A 24,839-nucleotide genomic window follows, 5' to 3' on the forward strand; every position below is an offset into this window, starting at 1 on the left:
CTAAGGACAGGAAGACCACGACCGACCGTGAGGAAGATTGAGGCCTTGGGTCCAAGAGACAAAGTGAAAACGCCGGTGGTCCCCTACCCTCTGCATCAGGAAAGAGGAGCTGCGCATTTCAAGTCAGAGGATATGAAAGGAAGGAAAGGCTAGCTGTGGTGGCGCATGCCTGCAATCCCAGCCCTCAGGAGGATGCGGCAGGATTGCCATGAGCTCAGGGCCAGCCTGGACTGCACAGCAAGGCCCTGTCTCAAAAAAAATCAAATCAAATAAAAAAATAAGCAAAGAAAAAGTGACAAATGTGCCCTTAGGAGGAAGTCATAGAGAACACACACAGCCAACAGATGGCACCAAAACCTTCCAGTCTTCAGTGGGGTTTGCAAGTCCCTCAGCCCCCTGGCCCCCTGCGGCCCCCCTAGACTGCCCCAGGAAAGCTGCGCTGGCCCGGGAGGGACAGTATCCATAACTACACTCTGCTCCCTCAGTGCACAGTGCCGAGTATGGCTGCATGATGGTGACCGTGTCAACTTGAGCAACAAATGTCCAGGAAGACCCACTCAAGGGAGGTTGGTACAAATGGGGACAGCTTGTTTCTCTGGAGGCGCCATCTTCCCCTGCACCTTGGGTCCTGGAACCACAGCTTTCCCGTGCACCCAGCAGGCCTCCTGATGAGGGACTCATGGGGGACACTGCAGTGAGCACCAGGCCTCCGCTCACATGTTTCTGTGTCTTGTCACTCTAGGAAGCATTGATAACAACCTTAAAAGCCAGGTCCACCTACTTCATCCCCTAGGTGCTCCCAAGCCCATCAGTCACCTGCCTGCTGTGCTGCCTGAGATGCCCACTCCAGTTTTAACTGCTCTCTACGTTCAACAGGGCGACCTCAGGACTCTGCAGATTCCAGGGGGGACAGCCTTGCCCCACATCCAGTGCTGTACCTATGAATGTGGACTGGAGGCCAGGCACCAGGGTCCAGCCCTCACTTTCTACCACTGCCAGCTGTTGACTTGGGTTAAGTCACACAAGCCTGTCTCATTCCTGTACCCATTGGCCGGGGTTAACAGGCTTCACAGCAACGAGAGCATTACGAAGTGCTTTGAGAGTGCCTAAAATATACTAAGTGCACGGTGAGATTTCTCACCTGGTGACTTTGGCTGCGTCTGGCTGACCTGGCTCTCTTGGGGGAAATCTTCAAGCACTCACCCCTTTCCCACCACCACAGCGCTGCCACCTGCAGGCTGGAGTGACTGATTCTTCTGGCCACATTCACACCTTCTCTGGACTAAAACAACTGCCCCAGCACCACCACCCTGCACTTTTTAAAAACTGGGCTGGGGATAGAAAGCACTGATTTAAGGTTGGAACCTGCTTCTTTCATGCAAAGCTCAGAAAACCAGACTCAAATGGTTATCTTGGACACTTCATACAAAAATGCCAATAGCATTTATTTCTAAGAGTTAACCAACCAGTAGCTTAAAAACAGCCCAAAGAGGATACTACAGATGTTCCTTTCATGAACACTTTTCTGAAAACTTCTGGACAGGGGCTCAATGCGAAGACTTCTGACCCTCACTCACGGTCCTCCCCGTTCCATCCCCAGCACCATGGGAACTAAACTGCCAAGGCCCAGAGACATTCCTGATGCTCCTTTTGAAGAACAGAAAGAAATGTTACCAAGATAAACTCAAAACTCGAATAATATTTTCTTTATTTACAAGTTAGAATTAAGAGACAAAGAAAGACTCTCCAGGGGACCAAATGGGGAGATGACTGAAACCCCAGGGCCCCAAATGGAGCGGAAGGAAAAGGGGAAAAACAAGAGTAGAAAAAAAAAGTCAATGTAAAAAAAAAAGGAGATCCCCTTTCTCCCCTCCCCATGGAGGGGAGGGAGACCACGGCGCTACCCCAAAACCTCATCTAGCTTAAAATAAATTAGAACGAACAATCTCAAAACAGGGCCTCAGAAGCAAACAGGGTGGCCGTGGCCTCAGGTAACCTCCTATGAGGGTCTCTGCCCCCCACCACTGCAGACAGGACAAGGCGCTGTGTCCGAGGTCACTCCCACCCCAACAGGCTGGGAGTTCAGTCTTATTCTTCAATCCCTCCTTCGCAAATGCCCCTGCATCCCTCCCCCCTGCAGAGCAGGCTCTCCTATAGAGGGGGAAGGAGGGGTGAGATGAGGCGTCACAGCACAGGAAGGAGGCAGGGTGGGGCAGGGTGGTACAGGGGTCCGGTCCTGCGGAGCCTTCCTGCCCCAGGGCTTGGCCCCTTAGCCTGAGTCTGAATCACTGGTGTCTGACGAGGAGGACGAGGAGGAGGAGCTGGAATCGGAGCTGGAGCTGGAAGCGCTGAGGCGGGACACTGCTACTTGTTGTGCAGATGAGGACTCCGTTTTCTCACTTGCTGCGGGACAAAGTTGAACATCTGATGTAAAAGCCTGTTCTTTCATTTGTTACCGAGAAAAAGCAGTAGTCTGCAGCAGCTTCAGGACTACTCACCTTTCTTGGGGGGCTTTTTGGTGGAGTTGAGCTGCCCACTGACATCCTGTAACCGCTTTTCTAGTTCCCGCTTCTTTTCCAAAGCTAATTCTTCCTTTGTCTTTCCCACAGGTTTCTTAATGGCTAAGGAAACAAAGGTAACAGGGTTGGGTTCACTAAGGCTGCCATGGGAATCCCAAAGGTACGGGCCCCAAGATGGCCACATTATGCGCTGAGACCCTGACAGCGCTGCACCCACCCCACAGCTCCCACCCTCAGCCCTGTCCCGAGAACCAGAGGCCTGCGGGCTGGGCTCACCCCCTGTGGCACCTGTTTCGTACTCACTATAAGGTTTCCGGGGCTTCTTCCGTAGGCAGGAAAGGACATAGCGCTCAAGCTCTCTAAGCGTGGATGGTTTGAGGGTTTCAAAGTCAATCTCAATCTCCTCTGGGTTCGAGTCTCGCAAGGACGGCTCCCTGGCTTGGATTATATGCACGACCCGACCCAGCTTCTCTCCAGGTAATTTGTTGATGTCCAGGCTCAACTGCCGCTTCTCATCGTAGCTCATGGGTCTGCTTTCTTCTTCCTCTTCTGAGTCATAAGCAGTGGCCAGCGCAGGTGCGGCTGCCTTTGTGGACTTTTTGGGTAGCCTGTGGGCAGAAGAAAATTACCAGCTTGGGAAAGAAAAAAATAAAAAAAAAAATCACTGGTCCCTTCTAACGTGCCCCCACTACTCAACCCAGTCACCCTCACTTCCTATCTGCAGCGCAGTGTTTCTGCAGTAAGGTACCAGGCCACCACACCACTGGAGAGCAGGGCATCTTATTTCACCGCTTTCATGTCAAGCATTTTTTTTTTGGTCTTTTTCCTTTTTACCGGTACCAGGGATCGAACTCACGACTGCCTGCTTGCAAGGCAGGCGCTTATGCCACTGAGCTAAATCCCCAGCCCCTCATGTCAAGCATCTAACGATTGGGACTCATCTAGGTCTCATGAGGTATACCATTTTCCTGTCTCCTAAAGCATACGAAAAGTAAACACTATGTGGGCGGGAACCCACAGCCCTATGGTCATTTAGAATAGGCAAACTGGTCCACTCTACAGACACTTTTGGCCAGCCACTTGTTTTCCTAAGTAAACCAAGTTCAAAGGAACAGTCTTCCTCCTTACCTACGGACTACCAATGGCTGCTTTTACAATGTGTGTCGGAGTTAAACCTGTCATCTATGGCCCTCAAAGCCTGCTGTGTTAGTGGCCTGGCCAGTTACAAAGTTCAATGACTCTAGTTTAGAGAAGAGTGGGCGATGGCATCCCCTAGGTAGAAACAGGGAGGGAGGGAAACCCCAAACAAAACACAACACACCACCCCAAACTAGTCTGCACCCTATCTATTAAAACTCACTTGCTGCCACTTCCTCCCGAGGGCCCGAAGCCAGGGGCGCCCAGTGTAGCAGCACTGCCACCCCCGCTGCCACTTGCTTTCTTGCACTTCTTGGGCTGCGGCAGCCGGGCTGCCCGAGGGCCCTTGTCGTCATCATCAGCCCCAGCTCGGCCTCGATGCTTCTCCGCCTTCCGTTTCTTCTTTTTTTCCTTTTTCTCTCTCTTCCTCTTGGGCTTAGATATTGGGCCCTGGGACAGAGCAGCCAGTTGTTCATGCACTGCCCGAAGCTGGGGGAAGAGGGGTTAGACACAAAGAGTAACATATAAATAAAGTGAAACTAGACCAAGAGGAGGATGATGAGGGCCACCAAGACATGGCGTGACCCTCTTACCCACCAAGACCTCAGGTAAAGTACCTGTTCTTGCAGCTCGGCCAGGCGATGAGCCCTTTCTTCCTCTGAGTCAGAGCTTTCGCTCTCCTCTTCCTCTTCTTCATCCTCCTCATCCTCCTCATCCTCTTCCTCAGAGGAGCTCTCACTGCTGCTTTCCTCACTGGAGGACTCTGAAGAGGACTTGGCCAGCCCCGGGGGCAGGGCAGTAGACACTGGTAAAGGCCCGGGTTCCAGTGGCTCATCTGGCATCTTCGCATACCGGAACTCAAATACATCCTACAGAGACAGACAGACAAGACTCAGAACTATGCAAGCACAGAGCCTGACAACCCATCCCCAATCACCCACCATTAGAGCCCCAGTTTGCGTCAGACTGGGACTTGCAGATGTTGGCAACAGAAGGTCCCCACATCAAGGATGTGCCACAGATTACCAAAGTGCACCTCCTTGTTCTCTATAAACTTCAGCCTTTCCACTCACCTGCAGCTTTCGTGCCATAGCCACAACATCGTGGTCCGGAGGGTTGTACTTATAGCAGTTGGAGAACATAAGCCGCACGTCAGCAGCAAACTCTTGTGCATCCCGGTAATCACGGTTCTCCATCTTCCGCTGCAGAAGGAGGCAGCATCAGAAGCTGCACAGGCAGAGAGACTCACCTTTCCCTGCCAACCCCAGACACCTCGAGAGCCCTCTTGAGACAACAGTAGGGGTGACCTCCAGGGTCTGTGCCCTGTGGTTCAAGTTTGAGGTCAAAGCAATTTGGGTGAGTTGAAGAAAGACCTAGGTCTAGAAAAAGGAACCTGTCTAGAAAAAGAAACCATTTCTAAGTGACAGGAAGTGTTCCCTGAACTCCCACCCCTTTAACTTCCCTAACCCAACACTACACCATGAGCAGTGCTGCTGTGACAACATGGAAACCCATTATTATAATACAAATTTCAATATACATTTCAGAGTACGTGACATGTTCTACCCTTCACAAAGGTAAAACACCAAGAATGAAAGACAGCTGTGTGTCCATTAGGATACATGAATATTGTTTTATTGATCCCCAGGTTCCAATCACTGCCTGAGCATCCCATCTGCCCCATGCAGTGGGTACCTTGACAGTGCTGAGGTCCATGGGGTGCTTAATGATGTCATGGTAGTCATGCAGGCCAAGAGCAGAAGCGTCCACTGGTTTATAGAAAGGCCAGGCATAGGCAGCATGCTTCTTAGAGAGCAACTCCTTCAGGATGCCGTTGCAATGTTTCAACTGTTCCGAGAGCTTCCCTTTCTTAGAGCTCTGGTGCTGCTGCTGAGAGTCAGGCAAGTCTTTGCGTGGGGGCTTGATGGGGCGGCCACTCTCTCTACGCATGGGGGGAAGACGTGCTGCCTTAGGCTCAAGACTACCGGGAGGGCTCGCTGGAGAGCCAGGGGCCAGGATGGCTGTCGGTGTAGGGGTGGTAGTATCTGCTTTCCGTTTAACCCCTTTTTTCTGCGAAGAAAACCAACACAGGAGCGTCTTACTCCAGGTTCATCTGACTAAAATCCTTTCCTTCCCCCATTCAAAATAAACCCCTTCTTCTGTACCTTGGCCAGGGGCTGAGCTGGAGGAGCTGCAGAGACAGCAAGGAGTGGCGGTCCAGCAGAATGCAGGGTCTTGAGGATAGGAGAAGAGATGACCGACGGGTGGGGAATGTTGAGGACAGTGGTAGGTAACTCAGGGGGTGGTGTATACAGGGCAGTATGTGACACAGAGGAAACGGCAGGCACCTGATGGGCACTTGTGATACTGCCCTGGAGCGCTAGAAACAGAGAACAACTATCAAGTTTTGCTGCTCTTTCCCATCCTCAGGTCTGTCTGCAAATGTTCCACTCTTCCTACCTGCCAACTTGGCCCCCTTCTTATGGCTGTTCTTAGGGATGGTCACCACAAGCTCTTGTTCTTCTTGTGGCATTGATGCCACTTTCTGTAGGAAGATCTTTTCCAGTGTTTGTGCCATCAGGACGATGTCATCAGTGGGCTAGAGATACAAAACACAATGTAACAAAAGTTCAAATACAGTCCCAGCAGAAATTAAGACACCATCAATTTCCCACCCCAGGGCATCAACACTGCCTTCAAGTGCTAGACCAGGCCAAGACACCCATTTCTACTTTCTGTGAGGAAAATGTACATGGCCCCTGATGTCCCAAGCTTAAAACAATGACAGCTGATAAGAAAAACAGTTCCTGCTCTATTCAGGTTTCTGGACCTTTCTAACAGCAGGGACACCACCACCACCATTTATACCTTCTACTTCAGTAACCTTTGACTACCAAGTTCTGAAAAGCCACATTGGCATCTGACAACACCATTTAGAACTCTGGATTTTTAAACTTTGTTATAACAGATACATTGTGTCAACTCTGGAAGTCTAGCAGCTTAGCCAAGTGACTGGACAGCTGTCTTGGGGTGCAGAGGAAGAGCCCTTACCACTCTAGGATGTTGTTCATTGTGTCAATTTGAGAAGGTCAGAAAATTAAAGTGATTCAGCAGGAGTCCAAGGTCCTTACTTTGTAGTATCCTCAACTGAGGGCACACAGATGGTGTGAGTGCTACATCCCTCCATGGGGTGTAGCCTGCTTACAGTAAGGAAGGAAGAGGCTGGCTGTGGCTGCTGCCTTGAAGCATCCCCCCTCCCCCCACCATCCCACCCTGCCTTGGAGTCAGCTGATGGACTAAAACCCTCCAAAATAGTGAGCTAAATAAATACATCTTTCTTTCCTTAATTTTGGGTGTTGGGCAGTGTTTCTCTCATTGTCTCAGCAATAAGAAAAAAATAAGACAGACCATGACTATTCAGTTAACACTTTTTGTAGTGACAGACACTTAAAAAATTCTTAAAGGGAATCCAAGTATTACTTCAACTAGTAAGGAGCCACCAAAAAACTCACCTTGTTGTAAATGTAACAGTTGGTGAACATGGTATTAAAATCCTGCATACATTCTGACGCAGCCCAGTAATAGGTGTTTTCTAGTCTTCTTTTAATAGTACCCATGTCCATCGGTTGTTTTATAATTTTGTGATAATCCTAAATAAAGATATGCTACATCAGAACCACTAAAAATTAAATGCCTAGTTTAGACAAAACTTGACCCCAAGAGCCTGGGCAAGCACACACTCACACACACACACATATTCCCTAGACAAGGAACTACATAGTTCCCTTGACTGCGGCCCCCATTAAACTACAGGACAAAAGAAAAAAAAAAAAAAAGAATTCTTAATGCCCACCGGAAGGCCCTACTGCTTTCCCTAACCACCCACCTTCCATCCATCCACTCTGGCAACTTCCCATCCTGTGACATTACCTCTGGGATTGGCTATCCATGGACTGCATGAGGGAAAGAAGCTAAGAATTTTGGCCACCGTGGTCCTCTCCCAACCTGGGGTGGGAATCTGTAAAATGGAGCCAGGGCACAAAAGTTAAGGACACATGGAGGGCACAATGAAAGATGCCAAAATAAAAGTGTTTGGAACAAGCACCGAGAATCTAGAGCTCTGGTAGTGATCTACCCTACAAGGGAAAAAGGGAAGTCCCTAGGGGCCGCAGCACCTACACTAGGAGCCCACCCCAGCCCACACACTCACACAGACTCATTCACTCCCACCACTCCCAACCTCAGTCTCTACTCACCGGCAGACCGAGTTTGACAGCATCCACAGGCTGTCGGAATGGCCATGCAAACTGGTGTTTCCACAGAGCCTTCATCACCACCTTGTGGAGGTACTGCAGCTGGTTGGTTACTCGTCCTGGTTTTTTTGGATTGGACACCTCAGGGGGTGGTGGGTTGGCAGGGGTCAGTTGCAAAGCTGGCACCGAAGCCATTGTAGGGCTCTCAAACCCCTCATACAATAGAGAAGGCTTTCGGATCCTTTTCCCTGGCGCTGCTGCCTCTGGACCCAGTCCCAATAACCCTGCATTCCCTTCCCCAGGGAGCCTGTAAAGATGGGAAACAAAATTAGCCCTGTTAATCTCACCGAATCAAGAAAAATATGTCATTTGCACCATGTACCAAATAAATCCAGGCTACCGATCTAGTATGAGTGACTAAGCTTATTCAATACCCAAACAATCTATGCGGCTTCTGCTGCTGCCCACTGCGCTCTTTTTGTCTTATTTTTAGCACACCTAAACCTAGTTCCCACCTTGTGAAACCTGGTGAGCTCTGTTGGATTAAAACAAAATCTCTAAGATGGCACAACACCTGAGAACTACAGCCCTTCGGGATGGATCTTAAGCAAAACGGGTGGGGCTGAAAACTCAAGCTTCCTCCTCACAAGGGGTTTGGTGGTTGCCATGGTGGTTGAGCCTGAGGGAAGCCGGTGAGAAAGAGGAAGGGAACAAAGTATGGAGAAAAACTTCATAAAATGCTGATAAGATAACTAAGAATCCATCTGGGTAAAAGAGGTAATCCTCGGAGGCCAATTACACCACAACACAAAACGGACTGAAAACTAGCCAAAAATACACCAAGAATATATAACCAGAAGTATACCAACAATACACAACCAAAAATTCTGACAAGGGAACATTCGCCATCCATCACAATCTAAATTAAGTGCCAGCTCTTCAAAAGAGCGAGCCACCCAACAACCAACCACCTAGAGCCAGCAACCCCCTTGCTCCCTGCAAGAAATGCACAGCCCCACCAACAGTACCCGCTGCAGCACCTCGGAACCCCAAGGCCGCAAGCGGCTCAGGTTCAGCCTCACCCGGGTCCTCTTCGGGACCAGGTGTTTTCCAGACCCGTAAAGACACTACACCGAGATCTCATTGTTTACATCCGAAGAGCTCAAAGGAGCCTTAGCTCCACCCTCCCGCCCTAAACGCACTCGCTGTCAAGAGCATCCCCCCAAGAAACCAAACACAGAGCCCCCATGCAGCCGTTACAGGGCTGCAGAAACTGCACGACAAACTACGGTCAGAGGAACTCCCAGGACGGAAAGATGGTCCCTCTAGCCCAACCTGGGAATCCCCGCTGCCAATTCACGAAGCTGTCACCATGGCAACGCGACAGGGCACCAGGGGTGGCCACGAAACCCCCTAAACACCACGCCAGTGACCAGGCCCGCAAGACCTGCCTGACCCCTTGAAAAATCGCCCATCCCTACTACGATCTGCCACCGCCGCGGCCCTGCCAGACTCGGTCAGCAGTGACCCCGGCAGGAGCCGGGCAAGCACTGACAGCTGCCCTGGCCGGCGCCCAGGGACCGCGCGGCCGCTCAGCCCCCCGCCCCGTCCCGTCCCGGATCGCGGGGACCTACTTGTGGGGAGTCACGTTTTGCAGCATCTTGATCGCGGGGAACCGGCGCCTCCCTCAGCCGCGTAAAGTCCGGGTGGCCTCGGTTCCCCTCACCGCCCGGCCCAGCATAACCCGGGAAGTGGGGGGAGGCCGCAGCCCTCGGCCTCCAGACGACGCGCTTCCCGCTGGGCCGGCACCGAGCCTTTCCGCCGCCGCTCCTCCGACAGCTTGGCGCGCTCCGCAGGCGGCGGGCGGCGAGAAAATGGCGGCGGCCTCGGCGAGACGCGCTGTCCAAGGGATCGGCTCTCCAGACCCCGACAGCCCCCGATCCCCGACACCTTCGTCAATACGGCCCGCCGTCCGTCTGCAGGGGCTCCCTCTTCCCGTCGGGGCCGTGCGCCGCGGGCAAGGTCCTGGTGCGACCTCGGATGGCGGCGGATGAACACGGAAAGTGGTTTATGGAGCCGCCGCCTCCATCTTTGAAATCCTCTTGAGGGCGGAGTAGAGGGGGTGCACAGACTCCGAGAACTGGGCGGGGCCCGAAAAAGGGGAGCTTCAGGGGCTTCTAAGGGGTCTGTACTGTCCGCCGGGACCGGTCATAGGCCGAGACGAAGGCCATTTCCAAGCGGATGGACGTGGATTGTAATGGCGGCCCCGGACGACTCGAAGGCTCTGTACCGGTTGGCAGAATCCTCCAGGTCGTTCTAGAGGCTGCTCCACTCCAGCACGAAATGGCGCCGCCGAGCCCGGCGCCAGCCCTTTATATATAGGCGGGGGGGCGGAGCTTCGCTGCTCATGCGCGCCACCCGACTGGAGATTTCCCCCACCCCCTCCGCGCGCGCGTGCTCGCTCACGCGCATAAGGAGGCCCAGTGGAAAGGGGAGGAACGTCTGTCCGCGGGAGCTTCTTCCATTGGTCGGCCGAGCCGATGACGTCACGGACTTCATTTTCCAGGCGTCAGTCACCGGGCAGAAGAGTGCTGCATAGGCCCGCTGGGAAGCGGCCGCCCGGCTTCTCCCCGGGTCAGTTGGCCGCTCCTGTAGTCCCGCGACTCCGGGGAGAGCAGTCTGGCAGCAGTGCACGAGCCATGTCCCCGGAGCCGCTTCCGCGAAGTCCTTAAACTCTTGGAGACAGCCCAGCTCGGCGGGTGGGCGCTGCGGCCGGAGCCAGGCGGGGCCGCGTGGGCGTCCCCAGCCGCTAGGGGTGTGGCCGTGGGCCGCGCTTCCCGGCAGGGAGGCGCTGGCGGGGAATCTGCAAAGAGAAGGGAGAAAGGCGCCATCTTAGCCGCCGCCGCCTGTACCTCTGCGTTAGGCCCCGAGGTCCCAATGCCAACAGCCCGCCAGGTCCCGACCCCATTCCCGGCCACTGCAGTCCAAAGCAAAACACTGCCCCGACACCGGCGGGTCCTCAGCCAAACACCTGCCCCAGCCCCGCGCCTACCGCCGCCCCACGAACCCACCTCGTCACACTCGAGGCCGGCCTCTGGCCCGAGCGGAGATCGTCCTGCCAGGGCGAGGGCGCGGAAGCGCCCCCGGAGTGCGTGTGCACGGGGCGCCCCCTCCCCCGGGCCGCAGTGCTCCCCACGGCGCGGCGCGTCCCTCGGTCAGCACAGGGAGGAGGGCGCGGAGGCGGCGGCTGCACCTCCCCTCCCCTCCCCTCCCCCGGGCCGCCCGCCTCCGAGGAGGGGCAGCAGTCGTTCCGGAGTGCGGGCTCGCCCCCTCCCCCACCGCTCCCTTCCCCCACCGCTTCCTCCCAGATGGCGAGGCCGCCTCGCGGCCAGGGCCCAAGGTCGAGCTCTCCAAGACACCCCGCCCCACAGGGCTGAGGCCTTGCCTGGCTACCTGGGCTCTGCCCCTTCCTTCCCTTCCCTGCACAGCAAACACAGGCAGGCGTGAGCGCCTGGGCAAGGAAGCTAAACGCAGCTGGCGACAAAAGGGCTAGCCTCGCCCGCCTGGGGCTCGCCAAGGCCTGGGAAAGGTCTCCGCACGGCAGCCCCGCCACCGTCCCTCCGTAGAGGTCCGGGAGCGCGAACCTCGGCCCCACGGGGGAGGGGGTGGGCTGCCCGGGGAAGAGGAACCCCCACCCCCGCCAGGGTCAGGCCAGGGCCCGCCTGGTGGCTGCGGCAGGGAGGGCGATGACACAGCAACTTTGCAGGCCGCCTCCCCTCCCCCCAGCGGCCTGGCCTTCCAGATCCGATTCGCCCCACCCGGGCTGTACAGGCCAGCAGGAGGCCCCTTCGAGGGGGCTAGGAAGACCCCGGGCTCGGTGACAGGGCAATCAGACATGACTCCCACTTCCCGCATTCCGGAAAATCACTGCTCCCCACACGCTCCCTTCCCCCATATGAGTCACCGGGGAGGCTACTGCTGCTCAGTAATTTGGAAAAGTAACTCTTCCCTCCTTTCCGCCGCCTCCCCCGCAGCACACAAGGAGCGATCTGTTCGGGCCTGGGGGAGGGGACGGAGGAGGCCACCCGGAGAAACCCGAGACCTCGGGAGCCATGCAGCTTGGGGAGCAGGTCCAGTCCCGAGCCCCCTCCCAGCGCCCGCCTGGGGCATGGCTCCCGCAGCAGGCGGACCCCAAGCTCTGCTCAGGGTGGGACCTCGGACACCCGCGCCGAGGCCCCAGGGGCTGCTCCCACGTGAATGCACACACGCGCCGAGATTCGAGGCGCACCCCCCGCGCTGTGAGCGGGCCACAGGCTCCCACTCTCACAAAGGGGCCGGGACTCTGTCCCCCGAGTCCCCGGGGAGGTGGGCGTCGGGCCACTTATCTCCCATCCTGGCTGCCAGGTCCACAGCCCTCGCACCCACGAGGAAGCAAGCCACTACGCCCGCGCCTAGCCTCCCCGCGGCCGCCCGGAGGGGTCCCTCCTCACCTGGCTCCGGGTTCCCGAACCCCAGGGGACGCGCGCGAGGGGGGCACACGCCGGCCCTCGCCCCTTTGCCCTCCAATGGGCACGAGGTTGGCCATTCCCCTCCCCCCACAAGTGGCCCTCGCCTGCTTGCCCCCCTCCACACTCCTATTGGCTGTGAAGTGTTTGAAGGACAAGTCCTCCTCTCTTAGGATTGTTTTCTGAACCCCAACAATCCCCCCGGACTCCCCACCACTGATGAGGCATCCAAATGGCAGAAAACTTCTCCGCCCCTAGGGCCCCTTCTCACCTGGATCCTGGAAATTTCCGGGGGGGGCTCCCGAGTTGCCCTTGGCTGGGTGCGGGGGGAGGATGTAATCCGGGGTGTCAACCCCCCCCCCCGGAAACCGAAGCAAGTGTTGGGGGAGGGGCGTAACCCCCGCCCCTCCCTTCCCAAGCGGCCTGGGGGGGTGGGGAGGGCTTCGCGGCCGCGCGGCCACGTCAGCAGCTTCCGGATTGGCTGCCTGGGTCACGTGCCCGCCGCCCCCTTCCTCCGCTCCCAGCCACGAGGGCTTGTTTTCCGAATATTCCTGGGGGTCGTGTGAGGGGCCAGTGGCGCCGCTTGGCCCAGGCCTGTGTCTCCAGCCCAGAGGGCGCTAACGCTGCTGCTGCTTCATATTTCCAGCTTCTTATCATGCCGTCGTCGACCTCGTCCCCCCCGCTAGCCTCTCGGTACGGGTTCAGCATGGCTGCCGCAGCCCTGAAACGCTCACAGCGCAGGCGCAAGGGTGCGACCGGATGGGGGAGGGGCAAGGAATGCGGGCGGCCGCGGGGAGGGCGCCAGTGCGCAGGCGCATGAGCAGAGTCGCAGACCCCGGGACCGAGCTCTGAGGGCGCGCGGTGGGTGGGTGGGGCGGAAGCCGTGCGCGCAGACGCTAGTCTCGGTGCCCTTCCTCCACGGCACGGGCTGGCGTGCGGCCTGGTGGGCTCCCGGCTCAGGGCTTCGGTTGGGAGGCGCAGCTCGCGGCAGCCTGACCAGAGTCGTAGGGAGCGCCCCGCGGGAGCTGGGGCGCCTGCAGGGTGGGGCTGCTGCGCTGTGTTCGGCCCTGAGGGCGTCGTGTCCTCGTTCCTGCGCCGGGCGGGCCGAGGTAGTTCTGCGACCTCTCTTGTCCCCCCGGGACACCCTAAATGTCTTCTTAGAGACCTCCGAGTTCCTGGAGGCCTCTGCCCTCTGCAGAGTCTCTAATTAGGTCACTTCCGCACGGCGGTCCACTTTTTAGTGAAAGCGCTCCTACTCTGAAAACTTGGCTGTCTGCTCTCTCGATCTTAAATCAATCTCGTAAAAAAGAGATTGGTAACATAAAATAGGGTGATCCGGAGGACACCAGGGCAATCTTTTAATTTGTCCCTAACCCATTACCTCTTCCTTCATCCCTCACTACCAACTAATATCTCTTCCACCTACAGGGCGCCCCTCCCCCACCTACTGTAACCTGGGCCGCCTTCCCGTTTGGTTAGGGGTTGCCTTTCTTGGTTTAAGAAAATCCCTTTACTTTTGACCTGGTTAACGTGCCCCGAGGCTATCCTCTTTTCTCCACCCTTTGGAATGTTAAGCTTTATTTCCTAACCAGAGAAAAATAAGAACTCTTGGAGGTTTCTAAGTACAAATGTAGGGTGCCCTCAGGGGACACGTGAGGTGGTAAAGTTAAAGGCCTCACAAAACAGCCTTTTCAGTACCTTGCTCGGTTAGGAGACTTCTTACCTCTAAGGACCTTTGCATAGGCAGATAATGCAGGACCTGTAAAAATTCTACTTACGTTTTTACTTCATCTTCCTCTTGCTAGAGTCTTCTGCTCTTCCTCCCTCTACGCATCCCCACCCTCCTTTAACTTGTTAGTCTGTCAGCTTCCACCAGAATACCCTTCAGGCACCCATCAGGCTCAAGGACCTCTTTATTGGAAAGTGCTTTGCAGTTCTCACCTCATTTGACCCCTCTGGAGCATTTGACATTTGATCTTCCTTCCTGACACTCTGTACCTTTGACTTCTGTGACCAATCTCACCAGTTTCTTAGTTCGTACTTGTCTGTTCTCCCCAGGCTCCTTTCTGAACTCTTAGCCCTTTCCCACATACTGACGTTTGCCAAATTATACCTGTTTTCTTCTAGTTCTGGCATCTCTAGGTAGTAGCACACAAATGATTCAAACCTTTTCCAACTTGAATCTGGTTGCTGCTGAATACCCTCAAACACTTCAAGGGGTTCACGACTGATGTGGTCTGGGTGTGCTCTGAACTTGCTCTTTCTGTTTCCTTTCGGATGACAGCTGCTCAGTCACAAAGCTTGGAATGTGGGACCCCTTCTTGTGTTTCCTCTCACAACTTTGTATCCACCAGACTTACTATTTGGCCTTTTAAGTATCCATTGAAACCCAGGCCTGCTCTAGTCCTGTCAACTAGGCTATGTAGACAGTTTCTTGGGAAACTTCTTACCTCTAGAGCTGCGTTATACAATACAATAGATACGTGGTTATTTGAACTCAGATGTGCATTTTTGTTTTGTTTTTTGAAGACAGGATCTCATTGCATAGTGCAGGTTGGGCTTGACTCACTGTGTATCCTAGGATGGCCTGGAAATTGTGGCAGTCTTCCTGCCTCAGCCTCATGTGCACTGCCACTCCCAGCTTGAATTTAGGTGCAGTTTCAAATTTAATTTCCCAGTGTGATAGAACTGTGGGGGACTGGCGGTGGCTGAAAAGATAAGAAGTATGAAATATAAATGACCTTTATTTTGAGAATGCGGGGAGAGACACCCCTGATCCCCCGCGGGGTGCGGCATCTCCACCCTGGGGTCGGCGGCCTCTCCATGGAACACATGGAGTGAGGCACATAAGTAGCCTCGGTTTGGGGTGGAAGCTAAGGGGGCATTAGGGATGCACAGGTAGCCCATTGGTCTTTGTTTGGTGCCAGAGGTAAATTCCTAAGGGTGGGGGAGATAGGAGCTCCTTGGCTTTACCAGCTACAGTGTCCGGCCTGGGCCAAAACCCTTTCACAGTGCATTAGCCACATTTCAAATTCTCAGTAGCCACGTACAGCTAGTAACTTCCACGGAACAGCAGATGATGGAACATTTCTGCCGCTGCAAAAAATAGCCTTTTGGACAGTGATACTCTAGGTTTTCTCTTCTGCCCCTGCCACAGGTGCTCTCAGCGGTGAGCTTGCCCTAGCTATATGTTATTGTGTGAATCTGTGTTAATTCCAAATTACCTTCATGATGAAATCCAAATTCTTGTGCTTGCCAGAAAAGTTCTGTGCGCCTCTCCCACCTCATGACTAGTCACTTCCTCTTGGGCTTCTTTACTGCAGGAAAATTAAAATGGTGTCCAAGACGTGTACACCATGCCTCTGTATGTTCCTCATACTGTCCCTCTACATGGAAGATGCTTTTTTTCTCTTACTAAATCCAAAAATCACCATCTCCGAAAAGACTACTCTTGCTTCCCAGACTGAGCCGAGTGCTCAAACCATAGTGCCGTTTCCTTTTCTGATTATACCTATTACAGTCAGTTCCATTTCTGTAACTATTTTTCTGTGCTGCATTTTGATCTCGAGAGCAAGGCTGCATTGAAAATTTTTTTAAGTACTCACGGGTCCTGGACACATTATCTGGCCAACAAATTGAGCAAATGTTGAAAGGAATTGGTGCTTAGATGATTATGTATGTGAGTTAGATGAAATTGCAAGGTATATGCACTGTGGGGTACTGCGCCTAGTCCTGGGGAGTAACTATAGGCAAAAATCATTGTCTTAAGGGACACTGAGAAATTGGTGTGAGGAAAGACAAGCAGAACAGCACAAGCTATTCTTACGGAGTAGTGTAGTTCAAGAAGGACATAAAATAAGTTATAATAAAGTAGGAAAGAAAATTAAATAGGAATAAAGTCAGAGGGAAATTTATTTGTGCAGGCCATATTTTGGAGTTTCCAGTGCTGTTAAGTATGACTCCAGTGGGGAGAGCAATGACTTCATCAGAATCATCTTGAGTTAGAGGCTAGCCTGAACTATACAGAGAAACCTTGTCTCAGAAAGCCCCCAAAACATAAATAAATACGAAATTTACGTTGGGGACCACATTCACAATGGTTAATTTTGCATAACGTGAAGGTTTGGAATTATTGGTATGACCCACTTGATTAACTCTTTAGGCTGGCCATCATCTCACACCCACTAAACTAAAACCACTAAGTCTAAAAAACACTCTGGAGCAAGATCCTTCTTAGCATAAAATCCTCTCCACCCTCTTGAGTCATCACAAGATTATACTTGCCAGTTGAGTCATAGATCTGTAAGTCTGTGTAAGTCTATCTGTAAGCCAGCTTCAAATCTTTCACTAGCCCCGCCCATCATTGTATACACCCAATGAACAGTGGCTGTCCTGGAGTGTCACTGTCGTGAGCAGTGTGGAGACGGCCAGTCGCTCATCCTGTATTACTAAATTTGCTCTCTTGTTTTGTCCTCTTGCCATACCCTTAACACAGGCAATCGGGGCTCCTGGCTGGGTCCCCGATACATTTAGGGTAGGCTGGAAGATTGGGCTGTGAGTGAAATTTTCACGCAAGGAGCAAGAACAGGAAGTGGAACTAGTGAAAGAGCTTGAAACCAGGCTGGGAAACAGCAGCGTGGTACAGAGAAGCCAAGACCAGGGGATGGTGCCAGTGCGTGCTGTGTGTTTATCAAATAGATGAATGACTAAATCAGTTAAGCTTTTTTGTGTCATGGACTTTTTTTTAGCGATTTTGGCTTTAGATATTACATATTTTTTATGAATGTATCCATGAGATCATAAGGTAAAATATAATTATCAAATTAGAGAAGTATGTGATCTAATAGTATGTATTTCTTTACCAGTGTATAAAATAACACGATTTATTGGTGGGCTTAACACCTCCCATTATAAAGTGGGGCTGTGTTAAGATGTGTATAGTAACTATAATGTGATAAAATTATTGATAGTGATTTTTTAAAGTTCACTGCTAGTACTACAAAGATTTTTCCTATGTTTACTCATAAAATTAAGGTTCTCTGAATTCTGTGGCAAGTTAGAAACCCCTGTTCTGTTTAAGGAAGTGAAACTGTAGGTAGACGTGAGGGAAAAAAGACAGGAAAATGTACCGTGTTGGCACTACAGTTTGAAGAACTAGCAAAGTTCTTGCTGAAGCTGAACCCTCATTGGGAGATACCGGGGCTGGGCCATGAAGGCTGTGCCTTCGGGAATGGATTACACCCTGGATGAGTGGATTGACAGTACCTCAGGATTGGCATTGCTGTGGAAGCAAGCTCTGTAGCCACTTGGTGGGTCTCGATGACTATTGTCACCATGAAGCTTCCCATGTGTGTGCCCTCGCAGGAAGGCCCTCCCCAGATGCTGAGCAGGCGCCAGTGCTGTGCTCTTGGACTTCCCATCCTGTAGAATTGTCAACAAAATGAACCTCTTCTGTATATATGAGCCTGACTGGAGTGTTTAGTTACAGCAACAGATGACAGGCAAAGATAGTTGATAATTGGGGTCATTACTGATGTTCAAGGACAGTTTCTGCAGTTAAGATCAGTGTGGGTAACATAGTCCCCATCTCAAAATGAAAACAAACAGGAACACAAAAATTCCCTCTGCCAATGCTGTGGAAAATCATACAGTTGGAGACAGACCTGTTGGAGCAGGTGAAGCTGGAGATTGATCGCATGTGGAGCTAAAGCAAGGCCAGCCTTGAAAACAGAGACAGCCCCAAGCAAGCCACATAAACAAGCATTCCAGCTCTAAGACGGGGCCCCGGACAGCCCGCAAACAAGTGCTAGGCAGTGGGGTTGGAATGGACGCTCTTCTTGGGAGGGTGTAAGTAATGGTGCTGCAGTGGTGGAGCAGCTCCTTCTCTTCCATCAGGAGCCTAAAGGGCTCCACCTGACCCCAGCTTTGGTCTCTTTATTTTCTCCTCCTCTCGCAGTCCTTCACCCCAAGAACCTCAAGAAGCAGGGGTCACGGCAAGACCAATTCTAAGAAAGATGCTATAAAACAGGAAATACAGTGTTAAATGAGGTAGAGTCAGTAGATCTTAGTGAAAAATTGGAAAGATTTGAGGAAGGTGGAGCCATGAGAGGTGGAAGCTCTGAGCTCACCATCGTAGCTTGGACAATTACTGAAGTCTTAACTACAGGAGTTGGGAGATTTTGGGAAGGGATGGTGATGAATTAGTTTTGTAAATCTTGAACTAGAGATATATAGCAATTCATAGACTTATTTGCCTATGATCTGTTTAATTAGAATTCATCATTGCATTATTAACAGGGTTTTATGAGACATAAAGCAACACCACTTTTTAAACCAGAGGCACAGTTTAAAAATCTTTTCATTTGAAACTTTCTTAGACATTTTGAGATCATTCAGAGACATGAACACGAATTGGGTTAAATCAAGATGAATAATTGCTTTTAATTGTTTGGATTGAGGTGATGGGGTATACTAGAAAGGCCATTTAATATAGCTATTACACATATGCTCGAGTTGTAGATCCTTAGCAGAATATAAATGTTTTGATGTTTTGGTTTGTTTTTGTTAGACAGGCTGACCTTGAACTCACTATGTAGCCCATGCTAGCCTTAAATTTACCACAGTCCTCATGCCTCAGACTCCCGAATGCTAGGATTACAGGCATGCGGCACCACGCCCAGTCAGAATATAAACCTTGGGGGCTGGGGATTTAGCTCAGCGGCATAAGCGCCTGCCTTGTAAGCAGGCAGTCGTAAGTTCGATCCCCAGTACTGATAAAAAAGAAAAAGACAAAAAAAAAAAAAAAGAATATAAACCTTTAAATTAATAAATCAACATTGAAGCCTATGATAAATTAATCTCAATATGTGGTAGACATGTTACAGATCACCAAGTAGCTGACCTACATCACCTGAGCAGTTGGTTGGGAAATGTGACCTGAGCAGTGATACGTACATCTAACCTGTTGTGTGTACCTCAGATGATCTCCTGGGATGCTTAGGTTGAAGATAGCTGTATTGAGGTGGTTGCTTCACTAATGGTGTTTCTCTCTTCTCCAGAAATAGCACTAATCCCTGGAGGTGACTGATGCTGAGACGTTTAAAGAATTCAGTAGTGTTCACCTCAGTTAAAATTGTCTCTCTCAACAAGGTGTAATTTTAAAGATAGCCTGGAGGCATTTGCCCCCAACCGCACATGTGCAAGTATATGTGTATGTGTGTGCAAGTGTGTGTGCTTTGATGGTACTGGGGTACTGGGGTTTGGACCAGTTTGTCACACATCTTCAGCCCTTTTTTATTTTCTAATTGGAGACAGTGTCTTGTTAAATAGCTCAAGGTGGGCTCAAGCTTGTGATCCTTCTTCCTCTACCTCCTGGAGTGCTGGGATTGTAGGCATGCACCACCATCCTGCTCAATATTTGTGTTTTATTATGTCTATGTTGAAACAAACTTTGAAATAAAAAATTTCTATCATCTGACTTACATGATTTTATTTCTTAAGGAATACTGCTACCTGTGGAGACTGCCGTTGAGGTGGTCTGTTTTATTTTTTTATTTATTTATTTATTTATTTATTTTTTTGTCTTTTTCATTTTTTATCGGTACCAGGGATCGAACTCATGACCGCCTGCTTGCAAGGCAGGTGCTTATGCCGCTGAGCTAAACCCCCAGCCCCTAGGTGGTCTGTTTTATAACACCCGACAGGAGGTGGCTGATGCAGCTGGGTAGATGGAAAGTGTGGGACTCAGCAGGACCAGAGCTCAGGGGTGACTGTGATGACCCCAGAGGTGTCAGTAACTGAGGCAGGCAGAAGCGAATGAGGCCACCCGTGGCAATTATGTTGTGTAAGAAGGGTAAGAGTTGGGGACAGAACTCTAGGGACGCCAATACCTTAAGGTAGCTGAAGGGAAAGAATCCACAGAGACTTAAGAGGGCACATCAGAGGAGTGGAACTAGGAGAAAGTTCCATCAAAGATGCTCCCCAAATAGACTAATTTAGGAGGCGGTACAGCCAGTGGTGTCAAGTGTTTAGGAGATTGCGAAGAATCCAGCTGATTCAGAAACACAAAATGCTGGTGAATACTTTCATTGATGAGGATGAAGGACTAACAAGTATGAAAGTGGGACCCAATTACCCACAGCTCTCAAGAAATCTGGCTCTGACTGCAGAGGGCTAAAGGTGGGGAAGGGAAGATGGGGCTGGAAGGGTTGGGAGAGCCGGGCCTTGGAAAGCCTTGGCCGCAGGCTGGGATACAGCTCGGAAGCGAGCACAGGCTCTGGGTTCAGTCTCTACTACTACGAGGGAAGGAAGAAAGAGAGTAAAGAGGGAAGGAGGGAGGGAGGGAAAGAAGCAAACTGTAAGTTGCTGGCTAAGCTGGTGTCTTCAAATCTGTGCATATGTTCTTAGGGCTCCAGTATAGCTCTGTGATAAGAGGCTTGCCTAGCATGCATTACGCCCTCAGTTTACTCCCTAGCATCACAAACAATCCAATGAAAAAGAAAGCCCCCCTAGATTTAGAGGTGCTGTGCTATTACTGTCAGAGGCATTTTTTAAATTATTTTTTTAAATGGTTACACAGGTCAGTGTGTTTCAGCTTGGCAGATTCAAACATGCACACTGTATATTTTGATCATCTCACTCCCTAGCACTCCTTCATCTTACTGTCTTTTCTAGTCTCACATTTTTGAGGTGCTTCAATATTTCTCTCATTCCCATCCCCCAAGCATTTCTATTTAATGGCAAAATGGACAGTGGGAACTGACTGCCCTGCTCTTGCCCACTGCTACTATTTCCTCAAACTGATGGAGTCCTTTGGAGACGCCTTTGGAGGGATTGTTGGGAAGTCCTGGCAGGAAGAAGAGCCACATAGAGGGCAGCAAAGTTATAACGCTTGGAACTCGTTACAAGTCATACTGGGATTACAGAGGGCGATGCAAGGAGTCAGCCCCCCGGCCGCAGTCTTGGTGACATGACAGTGCATCTCCTCATCTTCGCCTTGTCCCTCCCTGCTCTCTGGAGAACTGAGCCCTCTGCTCGTCTCCCTGTTCTGTTCTGGAGTCGTCCCACTCGGCCCACCTCTGCTCCTCCCCAGCTCTTCAGACAACCTGTCACCGGAACACACCAACCATTAAACCACTGCAGTTGCCATGAATAAAAGGGGCAGACTCTTGAACAGTGGGTTTATTTTGGGGTTTCTATCCCAATTGTGACCACACCGGGAAGAGCTTTCAGCAAAGCATCCGGCCCACCGCCTGTCTTTATACGACTTAAGTGCTAAGAATGGCTTTACATTTTTAAATGTTTGGGAGAAAAAACAAAAAAAGCAAAGGAAGACTGTTTCAGGACATGCAGATATTATGCGACTGTTAGTCCATAAATAAAGAGGATTGAATACAAAACCCCAGGGGGCACCAGTATTTAAAGAACAGCTGAAAGAAGGGTCCGCATAGGAGACGGAGCTGGAGATGTGGGAGAGAGCCCAAGGGAGGCAGGGACAGGCCCTGCTCTTGCATCTCCACTGAGCCTGCAGTGGCTTTCCTGCCACGACAGTGTGCCCAGGGCACAGCTGCAGCCCTGAGAAATTTACTCTCTGGCCCTTTACCAAAAAAGCTTGCCCGCCTGATCCAGAACCCAGGGAGCTGCAGTGTGTCACATGTCTCCTCCGTAGTCCTGTGGTGTCCTAAACTTCCTTCTGGGATTCTGCAGGCCGCCTTCTCCCCTCTGCCAGTACCGCTGATGGGTCAGTTAGCAAAGTGTTCTTTTGCTCTTTGGGGTGTTATGGTGATAACACCCCTTTCCTGACACCCTACCTCTGCACCACCTAGGTAACTATGTATGTGCAAATTGCTTTTCCCAGAATACTCACGTGGTCATGGGAGTTGTTTTTGGCCTTTATTAGTTCAAAAGGTGGGGATTTTGCAAGTCTCAGGACACTGATGCAGCGTATTCCCACCGATTAATTTCTTAGATTACTCGGGTTGCCACGCTGGCTCTTTCTCATCGCCCTTCCCCCAACCCTTCTGTCTCTCTTCTCTATCAGACTTGAAGCACATACACTGGCAGTTTCTTCCTCACCTCCCACTTCCTTCTCAGCCCACTGCAATCTGGAGTCGCCGCCCACTGCAGCATTGAAACTGCTCTGCACACACTCGTCAACCATCCCATAGTTGCCAAATCTCAGCACTCTTTAGTCCCTGACTCCTGAGTGTCCTCAGTCACACTGGCCTGGCCCTCCTCCACAGACCGCCTCTGTTCCTCTGATCCGCCTCCTCCCACTCTTAGTTCTCCATGTGCTCCAGGTGCCACCGGATTCCTACAAGGTGGCGCCTCCCGGCGAGCTGGCTGTTATTGTCTAGAGTCGCTCGGTGCCATGCCTGCCCCCCTGTCCCGTGTTCTGTACCAGCAGCCAGCAGGGGTACGTTGCCCGGCCTCCCTGGCCAGCTGGCTTCTGGGTTAGAGTCTGCCAATAAGAGGGCACTGGTGGGAGATCAGAAGGCGGGAGAGAGCCAGAAGCTTCTTGCTTCTGTCTCCCACAGGGTAATGGTTGTGACAATGGCTGGTGGATGTACCAAGAGGAATGAGTGGTCCTGGGTTCTAGCCTCCTGAGCAGACGTGCTTTCTCCACGACTCTAGATGTGACATCCGAGTGCGACCGTGTCTACCACAGGGCAGCTCCCGGTGCAGATCTATGCATTCCAGCTTGTACTCCAGCCGCGCCTCCTCCCCTTTGTGCTTCTTGTCTATTTTACACATTTGCAACCAATTCTAGAGGCCTAATTCTCTCAGCCATGAGTACCTAGGATGGTTTTGCCTGGATGGCAACTGGCAGGAGGTTTGGGATATGATGCCCCAGCCCTGCCGGTGCCTTGTTTGGCTTGCCTCTCCTTCAGCATAGTCTTTTCGGGTGGTTTGATCAATGGCCTCCACCTCTTCGTCCCCTGTGGGATCCGCCCTCAGACACCTTGCTGCCTCCTGCTGGCTGTCCCACCGGCACTCCATATTCAACGTGCACAAAGTCAGGCTCTTTCCTTCAGTCCGGAAACCCGCTCCCAGGCCTTTATTTTCAGTTCGAATTCAGCTCATCCCTGAGCACACGCCCGTCACCACACGAGAAGCCTGGGTTTATCCTCAGTTCTTTCATCTCCTCACTTTTCCACATGTATCATTCACCAAAGCCTTCAGATTCGGCTTCCTAATGATCTCAATACATCTCTCCATCCCCTGTTATTATAATATGCGGTACTTTTCATACCCCGCCTTTCTTTGCTAGAGACTCTTGACTAGCATTTTTGCTTCAATTTTTCTCAAGCTTCAGGCAATTGTTTAAAATATCAGAACAACTTCCTTAACGTGCTGAAGTGATTGTGTCACTCCCAAGTTTTAATGTCCCTCTCGCCTGCTAAGCAAAGAATCTTCTTTATGGTGTGTCTGGGCCTGTGTCATCGCTCTTGCATAAATGTCTAGCTCAAACTATAATCCCCTCCTTCCAGCCCTGAGTTCCTCAGCAGAACCTGCGAGCAGTCTGCACAGCTATCATGTCAGGCTCTCCACAGAAAGGAACTCTAGCTGCCTTTGATCTTCATGAGTTCAAGAACAGCCTACTACATAGTTCAAAAGGCACTGTAGGGAGTCCCTTCCTCAAAACAAGCAAACAGACTGAGATTCTCAGAGCCTCCCTCATTATGTCCCATCCAGAACTCCATTCTTTTTTTTTCTTTCTTTCTTTCTTTTTCTTTCTTCTCTGTCTCTCTTTCTTTTTCTCTTTGTTTTTCTGTCTTTTTGTCTTTTTGACACAGAGTCGCGCTATGCAGTTCAGGCTGACTTTCAGCTTACTTTGTATTCCAGGCTGGCCTTGAGCTCACAGTGGTCCTCCTGCCTCAGCCTCCCAAGTGCTGGGATTACAGGCATACACCACCCTGGTCTCCATTCTTACAAAACTGCCACTTCCTTAATACCTTGCACATTCTTTATTCTTCCAGTATTTATATTATTTATTTATATGTTCACTTTTTTGGTATTAAAAGATTTTTGAAAAGCTGAGATACCATGGAAGGAATAGAGATATCCTAGTAATTTTTAGCAAGTGGTTGGTGATGCAAAGATTTGATAATTTAGGTTGGTATTTAGCTCAGTGGTACAGTACCTGCCTGGCAAGAGTGAAGTCATGAGTTCAATCCTTTGTACGAGAGAGAAAGAAAGAAAGAAAGAAAGAAAGAAAGAAAGAAAGAAAGAAAGAAAGAAAGAAAGAAAGAGAGAGAAAGAAAAAAAGAAAGAAAGAAAGAAAGAGAAAGAAAGAAAGAAAGATCTGGTAATTTAAGGTTCTAGAACGAAATAGTGTTTTATATCATGACCCCTCCCCAGTCATGCACTATCTGTAGGTGAAAGAAGCAGCAATGTTATTCAAGTAGGATTTTGAAGTTACATTA

At 51.3% G+C, this 24,839-nt stretch overlaps 1 protein-coding gene and 1 long non-coding RNA gene across 4 annotated transcripts; one reads left to right on the top strand and one right to left on the bottom strand.

Annotated features, from left to right (window-relative positions):
• Window positions 1-1,691: 1,691 nt before the first annotated feature.
• Brd2 (bromodomain containing 2) lies at window positions 1,692-13,110 on the bottom strand. Of its 3 annotated transcripts, none has more exons than XM_063239091.1 (13): window positions 12,686-13,110; window positions 9,544-10,772; window positions 7,913-8,216; window positions 7,169-7,306; window positions 6,117-6,255; window positions 5,822-6,036; window positions 5,352-5,726; window positions 4,730-4,858; window positions 4,274-4,525; window positions 3,880-4,145; window positions 2,823-3,127; window positions 2,499-2,621; window positions 1,692-2,403 (listed from the first exon to the last, which is right to left on the bottom strand). In XM_063239091.1, the coding sequence occupies exons 2-13, from the start codon at window positions 9,567-9,569 to the stop codon at window positions 2,270-2,272; spliced, it is 2,406 nt and encodes an 801-aa protein (XP_063095161.1). In that variant the 5' UTR covers window positions 9,570-10,772; window positions 12,686-13,110; the 3' UTR covers window positions 1,692-2,269. The 3 variants fall into 3 exon arrangements, with proteins under 3 accessions (XP_063095161.1, XP_063095160.1, XP_013012176.2); XM_063239090.1 differs by lacking the exon at window positions 12,686-13,110 and adding an exon at window positions 10,981-11,135; XM_013156722.2 differs by lacking the exons at window positions 9,544-10,772; window positions 12,686-13,110 and adding an exon at window positions 7,587-7,674 and having other exon boundaries at window positions 7,913-8,102.
• Window positions 13,111-13,113: 3 nt separating this feature from the next.
• On the top strand, window positions 13,114-21,741 carry LOC134473735 (uncharacterized). Its single transcript, XR_010044151.1, has 2 exons — window positions 13,114-19,946; window positions 20,092-21,741. It is a non-coding gene; the product is annotated as an uncharacterized LOC134473735 (long non-coding RNA).
• The last annotated feature ends 3,098 nt before the right edge of the window (window positions 21,742-24,839 follow it).

Source organism: Cavia porcellus, unplaced genomic scaffold (genome assembly GCF_034190915.1).
Source record: "Cavia porcellus strain 051 isolate PalLab524CR breed Dunkin Hartley unplaced genomic scaffold, mCavPor4.1 scaffold_28, whole genome shotgun sequence".
NCBI classification, from domain to species: Eukaryota; Metazoa; Chordata; class Mammalia; order Rodentia; family Caviidae; genus Cavia; species Cavia porcellus.